Genomic DNA, 18,674 nt, shown 5'->3' with positions numbered 1-18,674 from the left:
ACAATGACATAGCCAGACCCCGTTTCAAGCAGATTGCTAGACAGACAGAAAAGACTGAAAATCAAAGCTCTTAGGTATGAAATGAATAATTTGAATAAAATAGGTGCAGGGGGGGTAGAGAAGGTCACTGATTTATAATTGTTCAACTTACACATTTTTAAAAATTATTCAGTGGTTTTTTTTTAAATTTAATTTGTTTTACATGTGTGTGCAAGCACATGGGCATGTCATAGTGTTACTGTGGAGCTCAGAGGACATCTTGAGGAGCTTCATTTTCTCCTTCCACCATGAGGGGACAGAGCCTGGACCTCAGATTGGTGACAGGTACCTTTGATCACTTGAACCACCTTACAGGTCACGATTAGAATAGCTTTGTTTATTATTATTATTTTATGTGATTGTGCTAAAGTTGTGTCAAGAATACACATGACACTTTCTAAAACTTTTAGTGTTTTGCTGGTCAGTGATGTATGGGAAGCTACTTCCTCATGATGATCTAATGTAGCTGACATAACTGTTGCCTTAAGCTGTAATGTTTGGGAGGCTGTGTCTGTTAAATACTTCCTGGCTGTGTATGTTCAATTTGCCGTGAGTTCATTGGGAGAGCTATAACTTCATTGTAAATGGAAGATCATCTGTGCTGGGGGAAAATATTTTCAGAGACTTTTGGGAACTAGAAAAGTCAGCCATTTAAAAATACTATTAGCTGCTGGGCGGTGGTGGCGCACGCCTTTAATCCCAGCACTTGGGAGGCAGAGGCAGGCAGATCTCTGTGAGTTTGAGATCAGCCTGGTCTATAAGAGCTAGTTCCAGGACAGGCTCCAAAACCACAGAGAAACCCTGTCTCGAAAAACCAAAAAAAAAAAAAAAATACTATTAGCTTCTCTTCTACTCAGACAGCAGAAAGAACAAGTCATTTTCATCGGGACAAAGAGAAAGACACATTTCTGAGCTCCACAGAGGCAGGAACAGATTTTCGCTCCGTTTGAAAAGCCACAGAAGGCTGAGCCCTTAGTTTACTCAACCTGAGGGAACGTGAGGGGGCTCCTCTGTGATGAGCTAAATTGGGTCTGTAGTCACACATGGATTTGGCAGGGGGACAGGCAGGAGGCTGGGGATCTGACAAACTTTAATGTCAAGCGTAGCTCATATGCAGCGTGAGCATGACGCTCGGCGCCTTCCAGCACAGGAATCTGAAAGGCCAATCACCATTGCCTGGAATGAATAACCCACCCTCAGCCTGGAACTCTCTAAATTGCCGTGGACGCCGCTGAAACAGAGCAGAATTCTTTCTTGTGTTCCCAGTCCTGCCTTTCAAATTGCACTGGTTTCTCCCCCTCCCCGCCCCCAACACGTTTTTTTGATAGTGTCTCACAGAGCACAGGCGGGTCTCAAATCACAGTAGAGGTTAGGATAGCTTTGATCTTATTGCCTTCACTTCCCCAGTGCTATAAAAATCATGTATACACGACAACATCTAGCACAGAATCTATCACTTTCTGTTAAGGATTCTATAGATGAAAGAAAAAAATGTGTTCCAGAATTTCTGCAGTAGCTGAGACTAAGCAAAAGAATACAAGACAGCGCTTATAAAGAGTAATGTGGAAGAGGCTGGTCCAGCCCGAAGAAAACCCTAAATTCTGAGTTTACAGCCTCACCTTGTCAATGACGCGCTTCTCAGCTTAAAGATTAAAAGCAGTTAAAAACCAAGACAAGAACTAAAGTGAGCTCTTTTATCTAAATGAGCAGGCGATGTCTAGTGTTATCTCCAGCTTCAGGACTTTGGGGCCAGTGTGTGTGTATTTCCAGGAAGCTTATCAATCTTGCGTCTGGGGCCCTAGATAATAAGGTTCAATAAATGATGATGCTTTAAATTTCAGGGAAAACAAAAACCACTAAAGGTCCAGTAAGGCACAAAATAGTAAAAGTATTAATAAAACAAAACATTCTGTTCTTGTAACCCACAGCAAATGCAAATGTGTAAAATGTCCTATAAAAACAGAATTCTTTCTGCAGAGAGAGCTAACACACACTGCCCACTAACAACATGTTACACCAATAACTTGGTTGCATTATCTCCTTAAACTCCCACAGAGCTCATGATCTATTATTACGGTTCCATTTTTGCTGGTGGAAGAAATGAAATCACCCAGGGGTTGGGGAGGGGGTGGTGGTGGAATAAATCATTTGCAGGAAGCCACACAGGCAAAGTTCCCAGCACCTGTGGCAGACTCAGGAGGCCTTGTTCTCAAGTTTGCCGCACTAAGCCCAGCATGGTGTGCAGAACTGGGCAGCTTTCTGCTCCTCCAGGCATGACCCACGGAAAGAGCCATGGCTCGGGAAACAGAGTGCTTGTGGCCACCGGTTTCTAAGTGGAGGTGTTATCTAAACATGGTCGTTCATGCCTAAAACCCCAGCACTTGGAAGGCTGAGGCAGGAAGATTGCCAATAGTTTGGGTCAATAGAAGACCTTGCTTTGGTCACAGTGAAACCATGTCTTAAGTACACCAGACACACATACACACACACATACACACACACACACGCACTCAAAGATGCAGGCAATGGATGTCGAGCTCTATTTTGCAAAGTTTGAACATAGAAATAGACAGTGTAGGAGGCAGCATATGTATGATCAGATGATCCTCTGGACTCCCGATGGGTTTTCTTCAATACAGCCTTTAAAATGGGACACACTCCACCTTAGATTTTGGTGAAAGCTAATTATACATGCATTTGTCCAACACATGATTAATTGTGCCTGTACCCTATGCAAAGGTCTTTTAGGAGCGGAGTGTCCTGGGAATTACTCTAACGAGCAGTGGGAGATGACTGAGGCCTTGGTTATTCTAACTTAAGATGTCCATTTTTCCTCTCCTCTCTTTTCAAGATGATGCTATGTTCTATTGTACTTGTCTTGTGAAAAACCAAGTTTTGCAAAAGAACCTTCCATTTGTCTGGGTAAAAAATTTTGATTGTGACTCATTGGGTTAATCAATCAAGAATATCAGCAGCTATTGTTATAGTGAGGTCACTAGTGGTCAAATTTCAACTTCTGAAAAGCCAAATAGTATGAATCAGTGTTGTTAGCAGAACTGATTGCAGGGCCGAGCCGCTTCACCTTCTCTGACAGGGTGTTGACAGGTCCCCAGTGTGTGGCGCTTGTACAGGAAGTCACATCTGCTGTGAACTCCAGAGTACCACAGCCAAGTCCTACTTGGCTACCCCCTACCTTCCTGTAGATTGTACATTCTCCCCACCCCCTCTTCCACAATGTTCCCTGTACTCTAAAGGGGATGGTAGAGTTATAGCTGGGCATCCAACAATCATTTATCATCTGAACTTTGACCTGTTAGGAGTTTTCGCAGTCTCTGCTAGCCACTGCCAGATGAAGACTCTCTGGTCAGAGTTGGTAGCTGTCACATTCTATGGGCACAAGCATAGATACCTAGAAGGCAACTAGGTGGGCGCATCATGTCCATTTAGAAGAAAAAAAAAAGACCTGTAGGAACTTTCTCAAATGCCCTCACCAACCACAGACTTTTGACTGGGTCTACAGCACCAGAGGTGAGTTTTCTCTTAGGGATCCAGCACCAAATCCAAATCAGAGAGTGATTGATTACCCCCAAACCAAACCTGGCACACTGCACCAGTAAGCTCACCTTGAATAAGGGGTCCACAGCTGAGTAAGACTTAATGAGACAACTCTGCCTCAGCAGCCTGCATAGCACCTTCTGGAATTCTGAGGGCTGGCCAGCAGGGAGGAAACTTCCAGTCCAGTTCCAGCTTGAACTTTCTCTGTCCTGTGACCAAGGCATGTGGCGCTCTCATCAATAGGGTCTTACCATCTAGTTCTGGTGGGCAAATAACATCGTGGACCGTTGCCTGTGTTATTGTGGGCTCTGCACGGTCCTTCATGACTAGCGACTCCTCAGAGGGAGGCAGCCCATGGCTGACGCTGAGACAGGGACTGAGATTTTCATTTAATAATGAATGACGTTTTATCTACCCATAGTAACTCAATTCACTCTTTTTAAAATTTTTACCATTTGGTTAGCTTACCAAGCATATTTCTTTATGGCTTTTTCACATATTGTGACTGTGGCTTGACCTTCTTCATCCCTCATTCCCATCTCACTCCACTTCCCCATGAAAGCTCTTCTACCCAAGTATTCCTCCCTCCACTTTCACATCACTTTTATTCTACAGCACACACACACACAACCACACAAATGCACACACACATACATACACACCACCACACATATAAACACACATATACAATCACATACAGACACACAAACAGAAATGCACACAAAATTTGACTTGTCTTCTGGGTAGGGGATGTCTTTAGTTATGATCATGGGTCTTTACTTCAAAGAAATCTATTTGTTCCTTATCATGTATGTCTATGATTCCAGAGATTGAGAAACTAAAGCAGAAGAATTGCTTGGAGTTTGAATCTAGCCTGGATTGCACAGCACAACTCTGTTTCAAAAGGTAAACAAGCCAGGCCTTAGTAGCACACACCTTTTGTTCCAGCATAGGCAGGTGGATCTCTGTGAGTTTAAGGCTAGCCTAGTCTACAGAGTGAGTTCCAGGACAGCCAGACAACCAGGGATAAATGCAGAGAAACCCGGTCTTAGAAAAAGTAGAAGAAGAAGAAGAAGAAGAAGAAGAAGAAGAAGAAGAGGAGGAGGAGGAGGAGGAGGAGGAGGAGGAGGAGGAGAAAAAGAAAAAGGTAAACAAACAACAAATGAACCAACAAAACTAAACCTAGACGTTTTGACAAATGTAAGGGTTGAGTAGAGTCTTGTGATGAGCAGATGTGAAAATCCAGGAAGAACATCTAGGAGCTATTCTTCACTTCATCAGCCACCGCTCCTAGCTGAAAGGCTCTACCAGTGCCCAGGACAGCGCTAGGAAGAGCACACTGTGAAAGTGAGAGGAAGCTTGCTCTGCATGGAAATCCCAACTTAAAGACTATTTCAGCCCAACAGAGAGCCAGCAACTTCAAACAAAGGTGTACCAAAAACCAAACAGCTCAGGTTTCAGTCTAAAACGACAGCAGGAAGGAACTTATATTTGTGTGCCCTGCTTGCTTATGTCCAAGTGAATGCAGGAAGTGCATGAGGGACTCTCACCCCAGCAAAAAAGGGTGACCTTTAAAAGAGGCAGTTTCGCTTTCTTCCTTTGTTTTTGCCCTCTCTCCTTCTTCCCTGAATCCTCCCTCCCTCCCTCCCTCCCTCCCTCCCTCCCTCCCTCCCTCCCTCCCTCCCTCCCTACCTCCTTTCTTTCTTCCTGGGATGGTTTGGTCTTACCATGTAGTCAGGCTGGTCTCAAACTTGTAGTGATTGATACTCCTGCTTGTTAGAATTACCTGCATGGCCCTCAACATCTGGCTCCTTCCTCACACCCCAGGTTAAGGAAGACTTACAAATCATAAATGTGAAAACAAGACTTAATTGTAAGTTTTGCGTCTCTGTCAGCATCTGCATATGGTAGATGAGCATGCCTCTCTTCTGAACACAAAGGACACTGGGCGTGAAAATCTTCTTACCAGACTTCAGGGTGAGCTGATCTTCAGAAATTCCTTGTTCTTTGTTTCTTTTCAGAACAGGTCTTCTCTATGTATCCCTGGCTGTCCGGGAACTTGCTCTGTAGACCAGGTTGCCTTGGACACAGAGGCAGAGGCCTGCCTCTGTCTCCTGAGAGCTGGGATTAAAGGTGTGCACCACCATGCCCTGCAAGAAACAACTTTAAACTAGACTATTTAATGTCCTAGATCTGAGTCTACTTAAAAGACAATACTGCTGGGTGGTGGTAGCTCATACCTTTAATCCCAACACTGGGGAGGTAGAAAGACAAGCAGATCTCTGTGTTCGAGGCCAGACTGGTCTACAGAGTGAGCTCCAGGACTACCAAGGATACACAGGGAAAACCCTGTCTTATAAATAAACAAACAAGCAAGACTACCTAACCTACTTAGGCATATTATCCTTGTGATGGCTATTCTCAGTTATCAACTTGACTACTTCAGGAATGAGCTACAATCCAGAAATGGAGGGCAAGCCTGTGAGATAATTTTCACTTGATGTCTAGTAGATAGATCTACTTCTTCTCTGGACCTTTGAGGTAGGAAGACATATACCTTTCATTGGGATCTTGAGGCAGGAAGACACATGCCTTTAATCTGGGCCACGTCTTCTGCTGGAAGCCTTTAGAAGGAAAAAGGAAGATTTTGTTCTTTGCCTATCTGCTCTGGCCTTGCTAACAAGTCCATTCCTTGATTGGCATTAGAGCCTGCTTCTTGAGGATTCCAGCGACCACTGAAGACAAGCTGAAGCACCCAGTCTTGTGGACTGAGCAACTTCTCAATTCTTGGACTTCCCATTCATAGCTACCCATTGTTGGATTAGTTGGACCATAGCCTGTAAGTCATTCTAATCTTTCTATATATAAGGAGAGATTCATTCTATAAGTTCTGTTTCTCTAGAGAACCCTGACTAATATAGTACTCAAATTGGAAAAAAATCTAATTAATCTAACTAAAAGAAAGTAGGTGGATAAATAAATGTTACTAGGGATAGGGCTCTGTGTAAGAGCACTTGATTAATATACACAAATTTCTAAATTCAGTCCCTAGTACTGAGAGGGAGTGAGGGAGGGAGAGAAAGGGAGAGAGAGAGAGAGTAAAGAAAATAGAAAGAAATAAAAGTCAAGCATGGTATCTCATATCTGTAATCTCAGCATCCTGGAAGCAAAGGCAGGGGGATTTCTACCAACTGGAAGCTGGACTTTATATGGAGTTCAAAGCTGGCCTGGGCTACAGAGTATTTTCATTCTCTCCTCTTTCTTTCTTTCTTTCTTTCTTTCTTTCTTTCTTTCTTTCTTTCTTTCTTTCTCTCTTCCTCTATCTATCTATCTCTCAAAATAAATAAATAATAAATCACAAAAATCATAAAAATACATGTGCCTAACAGCAAAACTTAAAGATACATGTGGCAGAGAGTCAGGGGAGATAATCAGGGGAGACAGCTCAGCTGGTGGTAAGGACACACTTTCAATCCCTTGGACTCTGCAAAGACTCCTGTGTGGTGTCGATGCCCTTGTCACCCCACTGTTAGGGACTCAGAGACAGGTAGAGGGATTCCTGGGGCCAGCTGGTTACGCAGCCTAGCATACTCAATGAACTCCAGGCGATAGAGAGACCTTATCTGAAGAAAAGTTGGATAATGTCTGAAAAATGACCCTGAATTTGTCCTCTGACCTCTGAAAATACCAAACACAGAGGCGGGTGGACACACATAAACACAGACGCATGCACACACAACCTACATGTGTGCATAAGTGTGTGTGTGTATGTGTGTAGCAAAACTGACTAAATGAAACATTCATTGGATATTCTATCACCATACATGAAGACTCCAACGCTCCTGTCTCAGTACATACATGAATAACTACATAAAAAGAGACAATCCCACTAGACATGGCTCCTATTGTTGTTAGGAAGGAGGTGTAAGACAGACCCCATAGTCACATACAAGTTTTCAAAGTTAGTAGATATTATAGGCTTCTATTTTTATTTCTCTAAAGTTAATTTTTGCAACAGAATTTTACCCCGTAGACCCCAGGCTGGGCTCCAACTCACAATCCCTCTGCCTCAGCCATGCTTTGCATTCGGAGTTCTTATACTTTAATTTCTCTGCCTTCTAAAAGTGCCCAAGGTCTTCGAGCCTGTCCCAGATCAAGTCCCCTCTCTTTCCATTCCCTTCCCATCACATCGGGTCATTCATGCTAAGGCTTCCTTCTGCTTTGTTCCTTTACGCTACGAGCTTGCGATCTCAACAGTCTTCGCCAGCAGGCTTGTTTATTGCTTTTTTGTTCAGCTAATGGACTGAAATGATGACATAAATAGGCCATGGCACTTTCATGTTTTTTCATCTTTCCTCAAAAGACGCACATAATACAAAACAGAAAAAAAAAATGATAAAATTGGTTAACTTTAGACTGTCAACTTGGTCTTTCAAAGAGAAGAAACTCATCGAGAGAGCTTTTTCACCCTACCCCCACCCCAAGTCCCTCGCTGCAGCTGATAGACACAGTCTTTGACTCTGTTTTAGGAAGAAAAGATTAAAGCACGCAGTTAGCCTCGCTGCTCCTCAAAGGACAGCTGGCTCTCTCCAGGAAGTGGAGCATAGAAGCTGGCGCTGGGCTCTGCCCTGCTCCCAGCCATTGGCTGTTCCGGCCTTGGGTTGTGGATAGTATCAGACAACCGTGCTAGTCTGTCGCCTCCTTTCCAGTATCCTGGGGTTCGATGGCTCCTCCTATTTCACAGGCCTGCTGCAGGCACTAAATTAAAGGCTCGTGAACACACTTCATAAATGTGTGAGGAGTAACATAAATAAATATTAAGGATCAGCATGGGTTTTCTATTTCATTAGACCCTACTTAATTAGAAAAGGCGAAAGCCAGATTCTCTCACCCTCTCAGCTGTTTAAGCCCCTTTGGGCTTCAGCCCCGCCCCCTTTCCTTTCTAGCATCTACCCAGTGCGTTTCAGCCCATGGCTCACAGAAAACAGTCTTTCTGCTCCTAGAACACTGTCTGATTTCTTTTCAGTCCTACACTTGAACCTAGGCCTGATACATGCTAGTTAAGGTCTTTACCATAGAGCTTCAATCCCTGGCCAAATCCAAGGCCTCTTTTGTTTTGCTTAGTTTCTGTTCTATTGGTGGTGCTGGGGAGAAAAGCTAGGCCTTCTGCAGTCTAGGTCCTCGCTCTTCCTGTGAGTTCTGTGCCCTGCTGATCTTGTATAAGCCGAGGCATAGTGGCTCATCTCACAGAGCCGTGTTCATCTTATTCTTACAGAATTCAGGTCATTGAGTCATAACAGGCACAGTCATGGCCTGTTATTCCACAATGAATTTAATAATAAATGATTTAATTTTGGCTCTTTGAGTACCTTTCCTTCCTATATATCCCAAGTTGACCTTGATCCTCCTGACTCAGCCTCCTGAGTAGTGAGATTAGAAGCGTGAGCCATCGTGTCTACTAAGAAATCTGAGGTAATGTACTTGCCTGTGTTACTCCACCGTCCTCCCCATCATTCTAGGAAACAGACCCATGCTTCAGTTCCCCAGCACGGGGCTATATTTTGCAATCCACAAAACTATACCAGATGGTGTATATACCTCAGACACCAAAGTAGAGGAACGTAATGAAAAGATGCTTATGAGAATAAAATTGATAGCAAACCGAATTTATATGAGAGGCACAACCATGCAAATAAACAATACAGAATGCACCTAGCACATCCCGGGATCTGGTTACATGGATCTAATAATACCTGAATCATCATTAGTCCAGAAGGTTCTTGGATCTGGCTTCGTCAGGATGCTGGTGTGACTGCCTGATTCTTTCACCTTGAAAACATAAGGGGAAGAGAACTGATGTGAAAAGCCGGTCACCACGTCATTGGTCCCAGGCATACTGTCTGTAGTAAGGATTCTAGAGTTGAGGCTTGTACATGTACTGGGGTGTTTCGGACTCTGCCGATTGTAGCACTGAAGTACCATATATGGGAAGCCCTTTAATCCAATGTGAATTGGGACTGTTGGTCACCAGGCCTGGGGTAGTTTTGCCATCAGGCGGATAGCTGGATAAGCAACTGGGCCTGGAGCTGAACTTTCCCTCTCCCTCTGTCAGTACTATGTACAATGCACAAACGATACAGTGCAAAGGACCATAATGATGACTTGACGTTTAGTGCTGCACATAGCAGAAATTATCATTTGAGTAACTACTGCTTGTGAAAATGCATATTAATGAAGAGAACTTCAAAAGGAGTTCTTCTAACCTGGCATGGTGGCACATGCCTTTCATTTAGGAGGCAGAGGTAGGAGGATCTCTGTGACTTTGAGCAGCCTGGTCTATGTAGTGAGTTTCAGGCTGTTTAGGAGTATATGGTGAGACGCCGTCTTTAAAAATAATCAATAGTAAACCAAAGGACGATGAAAGAATTCTTCTTTTATGATTTGTGTAGTCTGAGCTTAGCCATCAACTTGTCTAGAATCACCCAGGAGAGGCATCTCTGAGCACACCTGTGAGGGGATATCTTGATTAGTTCACTGAAGTGGGAAGACCTACCCACTGTGGGTGGCACCATTCCCAAGGCTGCGATCATGGATTTCTGAAAATGAAGAAGTGAGCTGAGCACAGGAATTCTTTGTCTCAGCTTCTGGACTGGATACAACATGACCAGCTGCCTCAAATCAGCTGCTGAGACTTTCCCACCATGATGAACTATACCCTCCAACTTCCAAGCCTAAATACCCACTTTCTCTTCCCAAACAGCTTTTGTCAGATGCTTTCTTATAATAACGAAAAAGTAACCATAAAATAGTTACAGTAGACTCTTAGGAAATTTATATACACATATATAATACTTGCTATATAATTGAGAGACTCTAGCAAAGATTTGATTAATATAGTCTTAAGTTTTTCAAATTCTCATTTGTGGAGGAAATGACTCACGATGTAGCCCAGGCTTGCCTCACCATTGCAGTCATCCCCCTGCCTCTGGCCTACATTGTTTATAATATTATCCAAAGAATAACACTGATACATTTGGGGAAGCCACTTCATACCATCATGATGCGAAGATTTCAAATGTGCTTTAGTTAATGAAATATATCTTAAGGGCAAAATGGACTTTCCATTTCTACGCATTTTGTAGTGCGATCACCTCATTACTGTGAAAAGTCTCTAGCCTCATGAAGCACTCAGTGGGTAAATTATTTCCAATGTAGTCATAAAGTTCTCAGCAGCGTCTCTAAGGATACCGTTCAGTTCTTCTGAATTTCTCCCTCTCAGAAGCTTTCCTTAGGGCAGCAATAGGGGTCCATAGGTAGAAGCCCTGGCTGCACAATATGATCCCACAGTGTGAAGGAGAGCTGATTCCTGGAAGCTGTTCTCTGATCTCTAATCACATGCTGGGGCATGTGCACACACACTCACACATCATCATCATAAACAAAAAACTTAAAAACAGAAGACGTCCGTGACGGAGGAAGTGGTGTTTGAATTTATAATGGAGACCGTGTTCCTTCCCTCAAGGAACCGCCGTAAGGAACACACGGGAATCAGGGTGTGGAGGTCTTGGTGCACTGATATTCATCATTCAGCGCTATTCGCGACAGTCAAGATGACAGAACAAACCCAAGGCCTATGAATGGGTGACTGGATAAAGTCCACACAGTGTAGACTTACAATGGAATATTATTTGGCCTTTGAAAAGAAGGAAATCCTGTCACATGCAACAACACGAAGGAGCCCTTGGGGCTTTATGCTAAGCGAAACAGGACTCAGAAGGGCCAACTGTTCATAATCCCGCTTCTACAAAGGGAACATATTAATAGTTGAATGCCCAGAAGCAGGGAGTGGGATGCTGGTTTCTGGGGAGACTGGGAAATGACGGATTGTGAAGCTTCAGTCATTTCAAGGTGGCGAGGCTGTGGAGAACTTCTGTGCCATACTATGCCCATAGTTAATATAGCTGTGTTATTGTACACACTACACCTAAATATTGTGAAGAAGACAAAGCTCAGGTTAAGTGCTTTGTTGTTGTTTGTTGAAACAGAGTATCTCTGTAGCTTTGGTGCCTATCTTGGAAGTAACTCTTGTAGACCAGGCTGGCCTTGAACTCACAGAGATCTGCCTGCCTTTACCTCCCAACTGCTGGGATAAAGTTGTATGCCAAATATATCAGGCAGGTATGAAAACTATTTGATACCTAAGTATGTAATTATTCTAAATAAAGGAATAGAATTTCTGGGTAATTGTAACATGAGTTTTCATTGGTATGAAATGTGATCTTTGATGTGAAAATGTCACTAAAGTGTAAACAGAATGCACAGTAAACAGAATGCTCAGAGGTCCAGTGCTTCATTAAAATGCTGTGTGAGACTTTGGGATCAAGCTTCAACACTGGGTGTTTGGGAGAACAATTTCAAGGGGGAGAAAAGAAAAGAAGCACAGACTAGAACCTTCCCATGCCCACATTTTGAGCAGCATCATAAACCACCCTTCGTATAGAGCAAACAGTTCCTTATGGGAGGTTTCCGATCCCATTAGAAAGCTCTTTACAGGATGAATTGTGATCTAAATCTTTGAATCTTTGGTCACTGGCTCCAGTTTGCTTTGTTTGGGAGAGGTTCTTGCTATTTTGCTCAGGCTGGCCTTGAACTACTACCTCTACCTCTCTAAAGCACTGGGGTTACAGGTGCACATCACCCATGCCAGAGTCTTGAGTTACACAGCACTCTCTACCTCTCTCTCTCTCTCTGCTGTGTAGCAAACACCTCGAATATTTGAAAATGATTATTCTGTCTCCTGGCAGCCTATTGTTTCCATGTTGATAGGCCCTCATCGTTCCCATAGTTCCCACTAAACGGCGTTAACTCTCTTTACTGAAGTCCCTGTCCTAGAAGACACCATCTCTGCAGTGTGAACTAGTACTTGGGAGCTCTTGGGTTAGTGCCAAGCTGTCACTGAAATGAGCTGATTAGTTGACAGCTCCCACGTAGGTCCACCCGCATTCTAGCCTTCTGTGACTAATTAAAATATTCTGACACATGTATCAACTTAGCAACTGCAAAGAATAGTCTGTGATTATTGCCACGTTTTACATTTTCTAATTACAAAAGGTTTCCCCATTGCTTTAAAAGCTAGATTGTGGTGGTGCCTGCATATAATCCCAGCCCTTGGAAGGCAGAGGCAGGTGGAGCCCTGTGTTCAAGGCCAGCCTGGTTTGCAGCGTGAGTTTCAGGACAGCCAGGGCTACACAGAGAAACCCTGTCTGGAGAAACACAAAACAAAGAAACAGATAAAACAATAAACACAAAGTCATACCATTATGGAAAATTGCCATATACACTCTTTCTTTCTATGCTAAAGCCTGTAGCTACCTCTGGCCTTGTGACCTTTGGAACTTATTTGCTTATGAATGATTCTGCATCACTATTTACTTTTGAAATGTCTTTTATGTGGGAGCGGTTCCTGATCACGTCAAAGCCATCAAGAATTCCTTGTTCCCTGTGTTGGCATGGGAGTATAACAGGCCATTCTTCCTGATTCCTATACAGAGCTGCCCAAGTATGAATCCATGAATCATTATCTCCACTGCTGTGTTAATTGGCTGTATAACTAAATCTGTAGGTACTGCACAGAAGAGAGAAAATTCATTTCTGTGGATCCTGCTGAATCTTCACAGGACACCTGTCTCTGAAGTCAGGTCAAAACCAAAGAAATGTCCAGTGCAATTTGATTCTTTTGGGTAGATGTTTAAGAAGATTTCTCTAATAGGATTTCCACTCTGAGGGTGTGACAGAGAGTAACAAAGAAGAGAATACAACTGCAATATGGAACTCTTAAATGGCTAACTATGCTACTATGGAAAATTCCAAACATACCCCTGCCTTAGTTTTCTAACCTGTATTCACCCACCATCTAGTTGGAACAGTTATCAACATAACCAATCTATTTCATCTCGGCCACCATTTGTTTATCTAGTCAGTTAGTTAGTTTTTACATAGCCCAGGCTGACCTTGAACTCCTGATCCTCTTCTCAAGTGCTATAATTGCAGATGTGGTGCTGGGGACCAAACCAAGGACCTCATGAATGCTAGCATGCTAGGAAGGTGCTCTACCACCTGAGCTACATTCCCGACTTCCCGTCTCCCTTCCGTGCGCTACCACAGCCCCTTTCTAAATCACACATTTTGTTTTAGGACATATTCTTTGTAAGAGGACTACAATGGCCTTGAAATGGCCCTGTAGTTCAGGCAGGGTAGATTTTCTAATGTTTAATACTACAGTTTTGAGAACTCTATGTATCAGTTTGGTGTTTATACATTAGAAGACAAAGGGCATCAGAATATACTATTTCACGAGATGTCAGTGTCCAAATTTCTTCAAAAGACTCTAAGAAGTAAACCTGGAAATAAATCATTAGTGGATCTACTGACAGGAGAGACAAAAGGTCAATTCTGTAAAATGTCTCAAGTCAACAGAAAGTGCAGTGGTGGAGAAAATGCTCGAAAGGAAGCCATATGGTCATTTTTCTCCACTCCTCTTTATTTGAAGAACACTGGTCCAAAATGGTGTGTGTGTGCGTGTGTGTGTGTGCGCGCACACAGGCGTGAGAAAGAGAGAGAAAAAGAGAAAGAGAGGGGGAGAGATAGAAAGAGAGATGTTATAAGTCATTCACGGATTCATAGTGTTGATATAAAAGAAGCTAGGTAAGATTATATGAATTTAAATAGCTGGGCAGTGGTGGCAAATGCCTTTAATTCTACACTCAGGAGGCAGGGGGATCTCTGTGAGTTCAAGGTCAGCCTGGTCTACACAGTGAGTTCCAGAACAGTCAGGGCTGTTATACAGAGAAACTCTGTCTCCAAACAAACAAACAAAAAAGATTGTTTGAATTTGTCCCAAATTTATTCGTGACTTATTCATAATAATTTTCGCAAAACTTTCCATGATTCATTCAATCAAGCAGTTTGTGCTAAAATCATTATTTCTCCTTAATCTATGACAGAATTTCGAAATGCTTCTCTATTTAGCTAGAGAAGTTGTTTTCCTTCCACTTCAAGGTGCTGTAAAATGTATATAGCTGGGGAGTGAGCAGGCGTCTAACAGTGCTGGGCACAGCTTTCAGGAAGGTGTCCTGACTGGTACCATGTAATCCTGCTTTACAGAAATACTGCAGTTCACTTGGTAGGGTGCATGCCTAGTGTTAATGACGTGCTGGGTTCAATCCCCAGGAACACAATCCAAGTGTGAAAATGTGTACCTGTGATTCTAGCTCTCAGGAGGCAGAGGCAGGAAGCTCAGATGTTAAACTCAAGGCCAATTTGGGCAAAGCTGTCCTATACAAACAAAACAAAGTTGCTAATTGTAGGCCCAGTTCTTTACGGCCAGGAGGACAACAGATCTTCCTCCATTACCTTCTTTTGATGGGATTATTGCGTTCAATACATATTTAGCCCAGGATACTACTATCTTGCTTTCTGCTTTCTATAAAGTTGGTAATGGCACACGCCTTTAATCCCAGCAGAGGCCGGCAGACTCTGAGTTCAAGGCCAGCCTGGTCTACAAGAGAGAGTTCCAGCCGGGCGGTGGTGGTGCACGCCTTTAATCCCAGCACTTGGGAGGCAGAGGCAGGCGGATCTCTGTGAGTTCGAGACCAGCCTGGTCACAAGAGCTAGTTCCAGGACAGGCTCCAAAACCACAGAGAAATCCTGTCTCGAAAAACCAAAAAAAAAAGTAGTGAGTTCCAGGACAGGTTCCATAGCTACAGAGAAACCCTGTCTCAAAAAACAAACAAACAAAAGGTGCAAAGAAAATTCAAAATTCATTGACCTAGTTGGTTATGTTCTGACTAAGGAGTCGGCCATAGGCACCCACAGTACAGATACGGATCCCTTTAAGTTCCCCTAAGAGAGAAATGTGTTACATGGCTTTTAAGTTTCAACAGAGTTTGAAGGTGGAAGTAACCAAATGGGAAAAGCTGCTGGTCAAGAGGTCAAGGAAGAAGTGGTCTAAAACAGTTTTCAGACCTCTGGCAGTGTTGGAGCAGAGAGAAGGCAGCCTGTAGTTGCGGTGTCCCAGGTGGGCGGGCGGTGTCCCAGGTGGGCGGGACAGCACAAACAAAGGTATGAGAGTCAAGCTGAACCAGGCACATCTGGCCAACGGTAGGGAGAAAACCCACCAGGGAACTGAAGACTCATGGGAAAAAGGATTGGAAACTGGGTTGAAGGTTTTAAATATCAGTGTGTTCGGCACGCTGTGGGAATTCTGGATCCTTGTCTGTGTGAAAGACCTGAGGCAGAAAATACAGGAGCTGAGCTGATAGAGTTACTGTAACCCCAGAAAAGACCGGATGAGACTATGGACCAGAGGGAGACTGTGAAGACAAAAAGGATAGACCGGGTGTGAAGGCCGACCAGAAGGATTTGTCGGCACCATGAAGGACAGTAAACAGAAGATGGGAATGTCTGATAGCCTGACCTTTGGAAGTTAGTGAGCAGGAGGATGGTCACGCGGGGTCAAAGTAGTTCCCAGTCTATGGCTGCTAGAGGAAACAAGCCGTTATGAGCTCGCCTTGTGAGAACTCTGATTTTGTGCCCAGTTGCAGCTATGGTCGGGGAACACTCACCCTAGTTCTGGGCTACTGGGTCTCAACACTTTGGCACTTAGCATTGGGACTTCACTCACAGTTGACTGGGTTTCCCAAGCCTCTGCCTTGGGCAATTAAGTTTTCCTGTCAGACACAACAACAGGGTGTGACTACCCATACTGTGTCTCTACAGCAAACATGCCCAGAGTATGCGCATTTGTCGCTACCAACCTCCACCGGAACAGAGATGGCGTTTGGATAGGGACAGCAGGTCTGGAGATTGGTGTAGGGTCAGCAAGGGTTTTGCTCTCATGAACAAGTGATTTATTTCCCGTTCAGTTGCCTAACACTAATTACAGCTATATAGTGTGAGACACATGATTATTTGTGACCCTGGAAGAGACTGATACCAAGCAACTAGGCACAACTTCTTCCTTTGCGGTTGTGTTTCATTTGCATTCGTCCTGGTTTTGATATCTTTCAATTTGGCCCCTGTGAATGCTACCCAGACCTCTATTCAGCTCTGGACTAATTAAGGTCAAGACATTCAGCTTGGATTTCTGTTAAGAAAAAAACAAAAAACAAACATCGGGGTGGAGGGGCAGTGCCGAGGATACGACACAGGGTTTCAGTAAGCCAGGCAAGAGCTCTACTCCTGAGTTTCACCCCCAGCCCCAATCAAATGTATCTGTGTTGGACACTAATAAAGAGAGTTTTAGGATTAGACTTAAGGAGCCAGAATGGGGCTTTCCTCACAACCTTCTTACTTTACGGTTAAGAAAACAGGGCTGTCATCCGAGAATTGACTTTAGTTTCGCAAGACCCAGGTATATACCCAAATTAATTCATTTGTTTAGGAATCCATCACTGTGACTAACTGGTGGGACATGAGTACAGTACTTGGGTGGGGAGAGGGACAATTCCTCCCTTTCAGGAAATTCTTCCCTGATTCTGTTGGCTGAAACACAAATCAGGTGGCAGGGTTAGGTGGTAGACTGATGTCCAGTCATTTCTGAGTCCCTAAGAAAGCTTAGCTTCTTACATATCATTTTCAGTCATATCACCGGAATCAACAACTGTGTATCTCATATTCTTACATACTGACTTCAATGGTACCACCAGAATCGACAATTCCATAGCTCATATTCTTACATACTGATTTCAATAGTATTACCAGAATCAATGATTGCACTTCTCATATCTGCATCTGTAAGTGTCAATCATAGCAGAGACTGGAAGAGGGCATTCAAGATATTTAAAATGCCTGGCACTAAGCCAAATCTATACATCCATTCCGTTTCACCTTCTTAAATTCCCTGCCCAAACACGCAGGCATTTGCTCTTCCGCTTGAGGGTCTACAGGAGACCAAGACATCTAAACCAAACCTCTGTGTATTCGACTCCAAAGCACTTGATTAAATTCTTAAGTAAAATTTCCTTGTGGCAGGGTGTTTGCAGACTGTGCCCGACTCGGAGAGACAGCAATCAATGTGTGTTTATCGACCACATCATTGATTTGGTGGGACTCAAAGTGCATTAAAGTCGCTAAAGTGAATGCTCTCAGAGAATCGCAGTGTCTGTGTCTAGAAAGTATCGGGCGGATGATTTAGTTCAATCTTCCTAATCAATAGACGAGGAAGGACCCTGAAGGGAATGAAGTGACTTTCCACTGGAGATGCTGGTAGGTGGGAGGTTCGTGGTGTTGGCCATGCCGTTCAGTGGGTAAGAGAAACAACTCTGTGTATCTGTCTTATAGCACGGTGGGTAAAAGTTCATACAACTGGAACATGGGCTTTAGAATTATATGTAGCCAGTTAAAATTAAGACTGGCTAAACTGGGCAGTGGTGGCGCACACCTTTAATCCCAGCACTCGGGAGGCAGAGGCAGGCGGATCTCTGTGAGTTCGAGGCCAGCCTGGTCTACAAAGGGAGTTCCAGGACAGGCTCCAAAGCTACAGAGAAACCCTGTCTCGAAAAACCAAAAAAAAAAAAAAAAATTAGGACTGGCCTACTGTTAACCATGTAGTCACAAATGATATGAATGGGACTTAATCCTAGCCTTACTCTCCTCATTGGAAAGGGCAGCAAAACCAAGAGTTAGGATTAAGGGTAGTGTCAAATTGCAAGTTTCAGTGATTAGCGGTGCTACTATCTCATCCATGTTTAGTCTGTCAGATGTGTCTACAGCAGGAGTTTTTGGCCTACTGGTTGTGACCATTCTGGGACCCTTTCACAGGGGTCTCCTAAGACCATCAAAAAACCCTGATATTTATTTTATAATTCATAGCAGTAGCAGAATTACAGTTATGAGGCAACAACGGAAATAATTTTATGGTTGGAGGTCACTACCATGGGAGGAACTGTACTAAAAAAAGGGTCACAGCACTAGGAAGGTTGAGAACCCACTGCTCTACAGGATTGTGATGACAGGGAGAGGGCAGGGGTGGGGGAATGGGGATATGAGCAGGTAGAAACTTTTTTTTAATATTTTTTATT

The 18,674-nt window shown here is 43.6% G+C and overlaps 1 protein-coding gene across 1 annotated transcript in view; it reads right to left on the bottom strand.

Annotated features, from left to right (window-relative positions):
* Sgk1 (serum/glucocorticoid regulated kinase 1) overlaps positions 1 to 18,674 on the bottom strand; it is a 112,085-nt gene that overhangs the window by 20,155 nt on the left and 73,256 nt on the right. Inside the window, exon 3 of the mRNA XM_057759069.1 lies at positions 9,348 to 9,423. Coding sequence (XP_057615052.1) covers positions 9,348 to 9,423 — 76 coding nt within the window. The remainder of the gene's footprint in view (positions 1 to 9,347; positions 9,424 to 18,674) is intronic.

The sequence above is a fragment of the Chionomys nivalis genome, chromosome 2 (assembly GCF_950005125.1).
Source record: "Chionomys nivalis chromosome 2, mChiNiv1.1, whole genome shotgun sequence".
NCBI classification, from domain to species: Eukaryota; Metazoa; Chordata; class Mammalia; order Rodentia; family Cricetidae; genus Chionomys; species Chionomys nivalis.
Note: the sequence above shows the minus strand (reverse complement) of the source record. Positions and strands in the feature narration are given on the sequence as shown.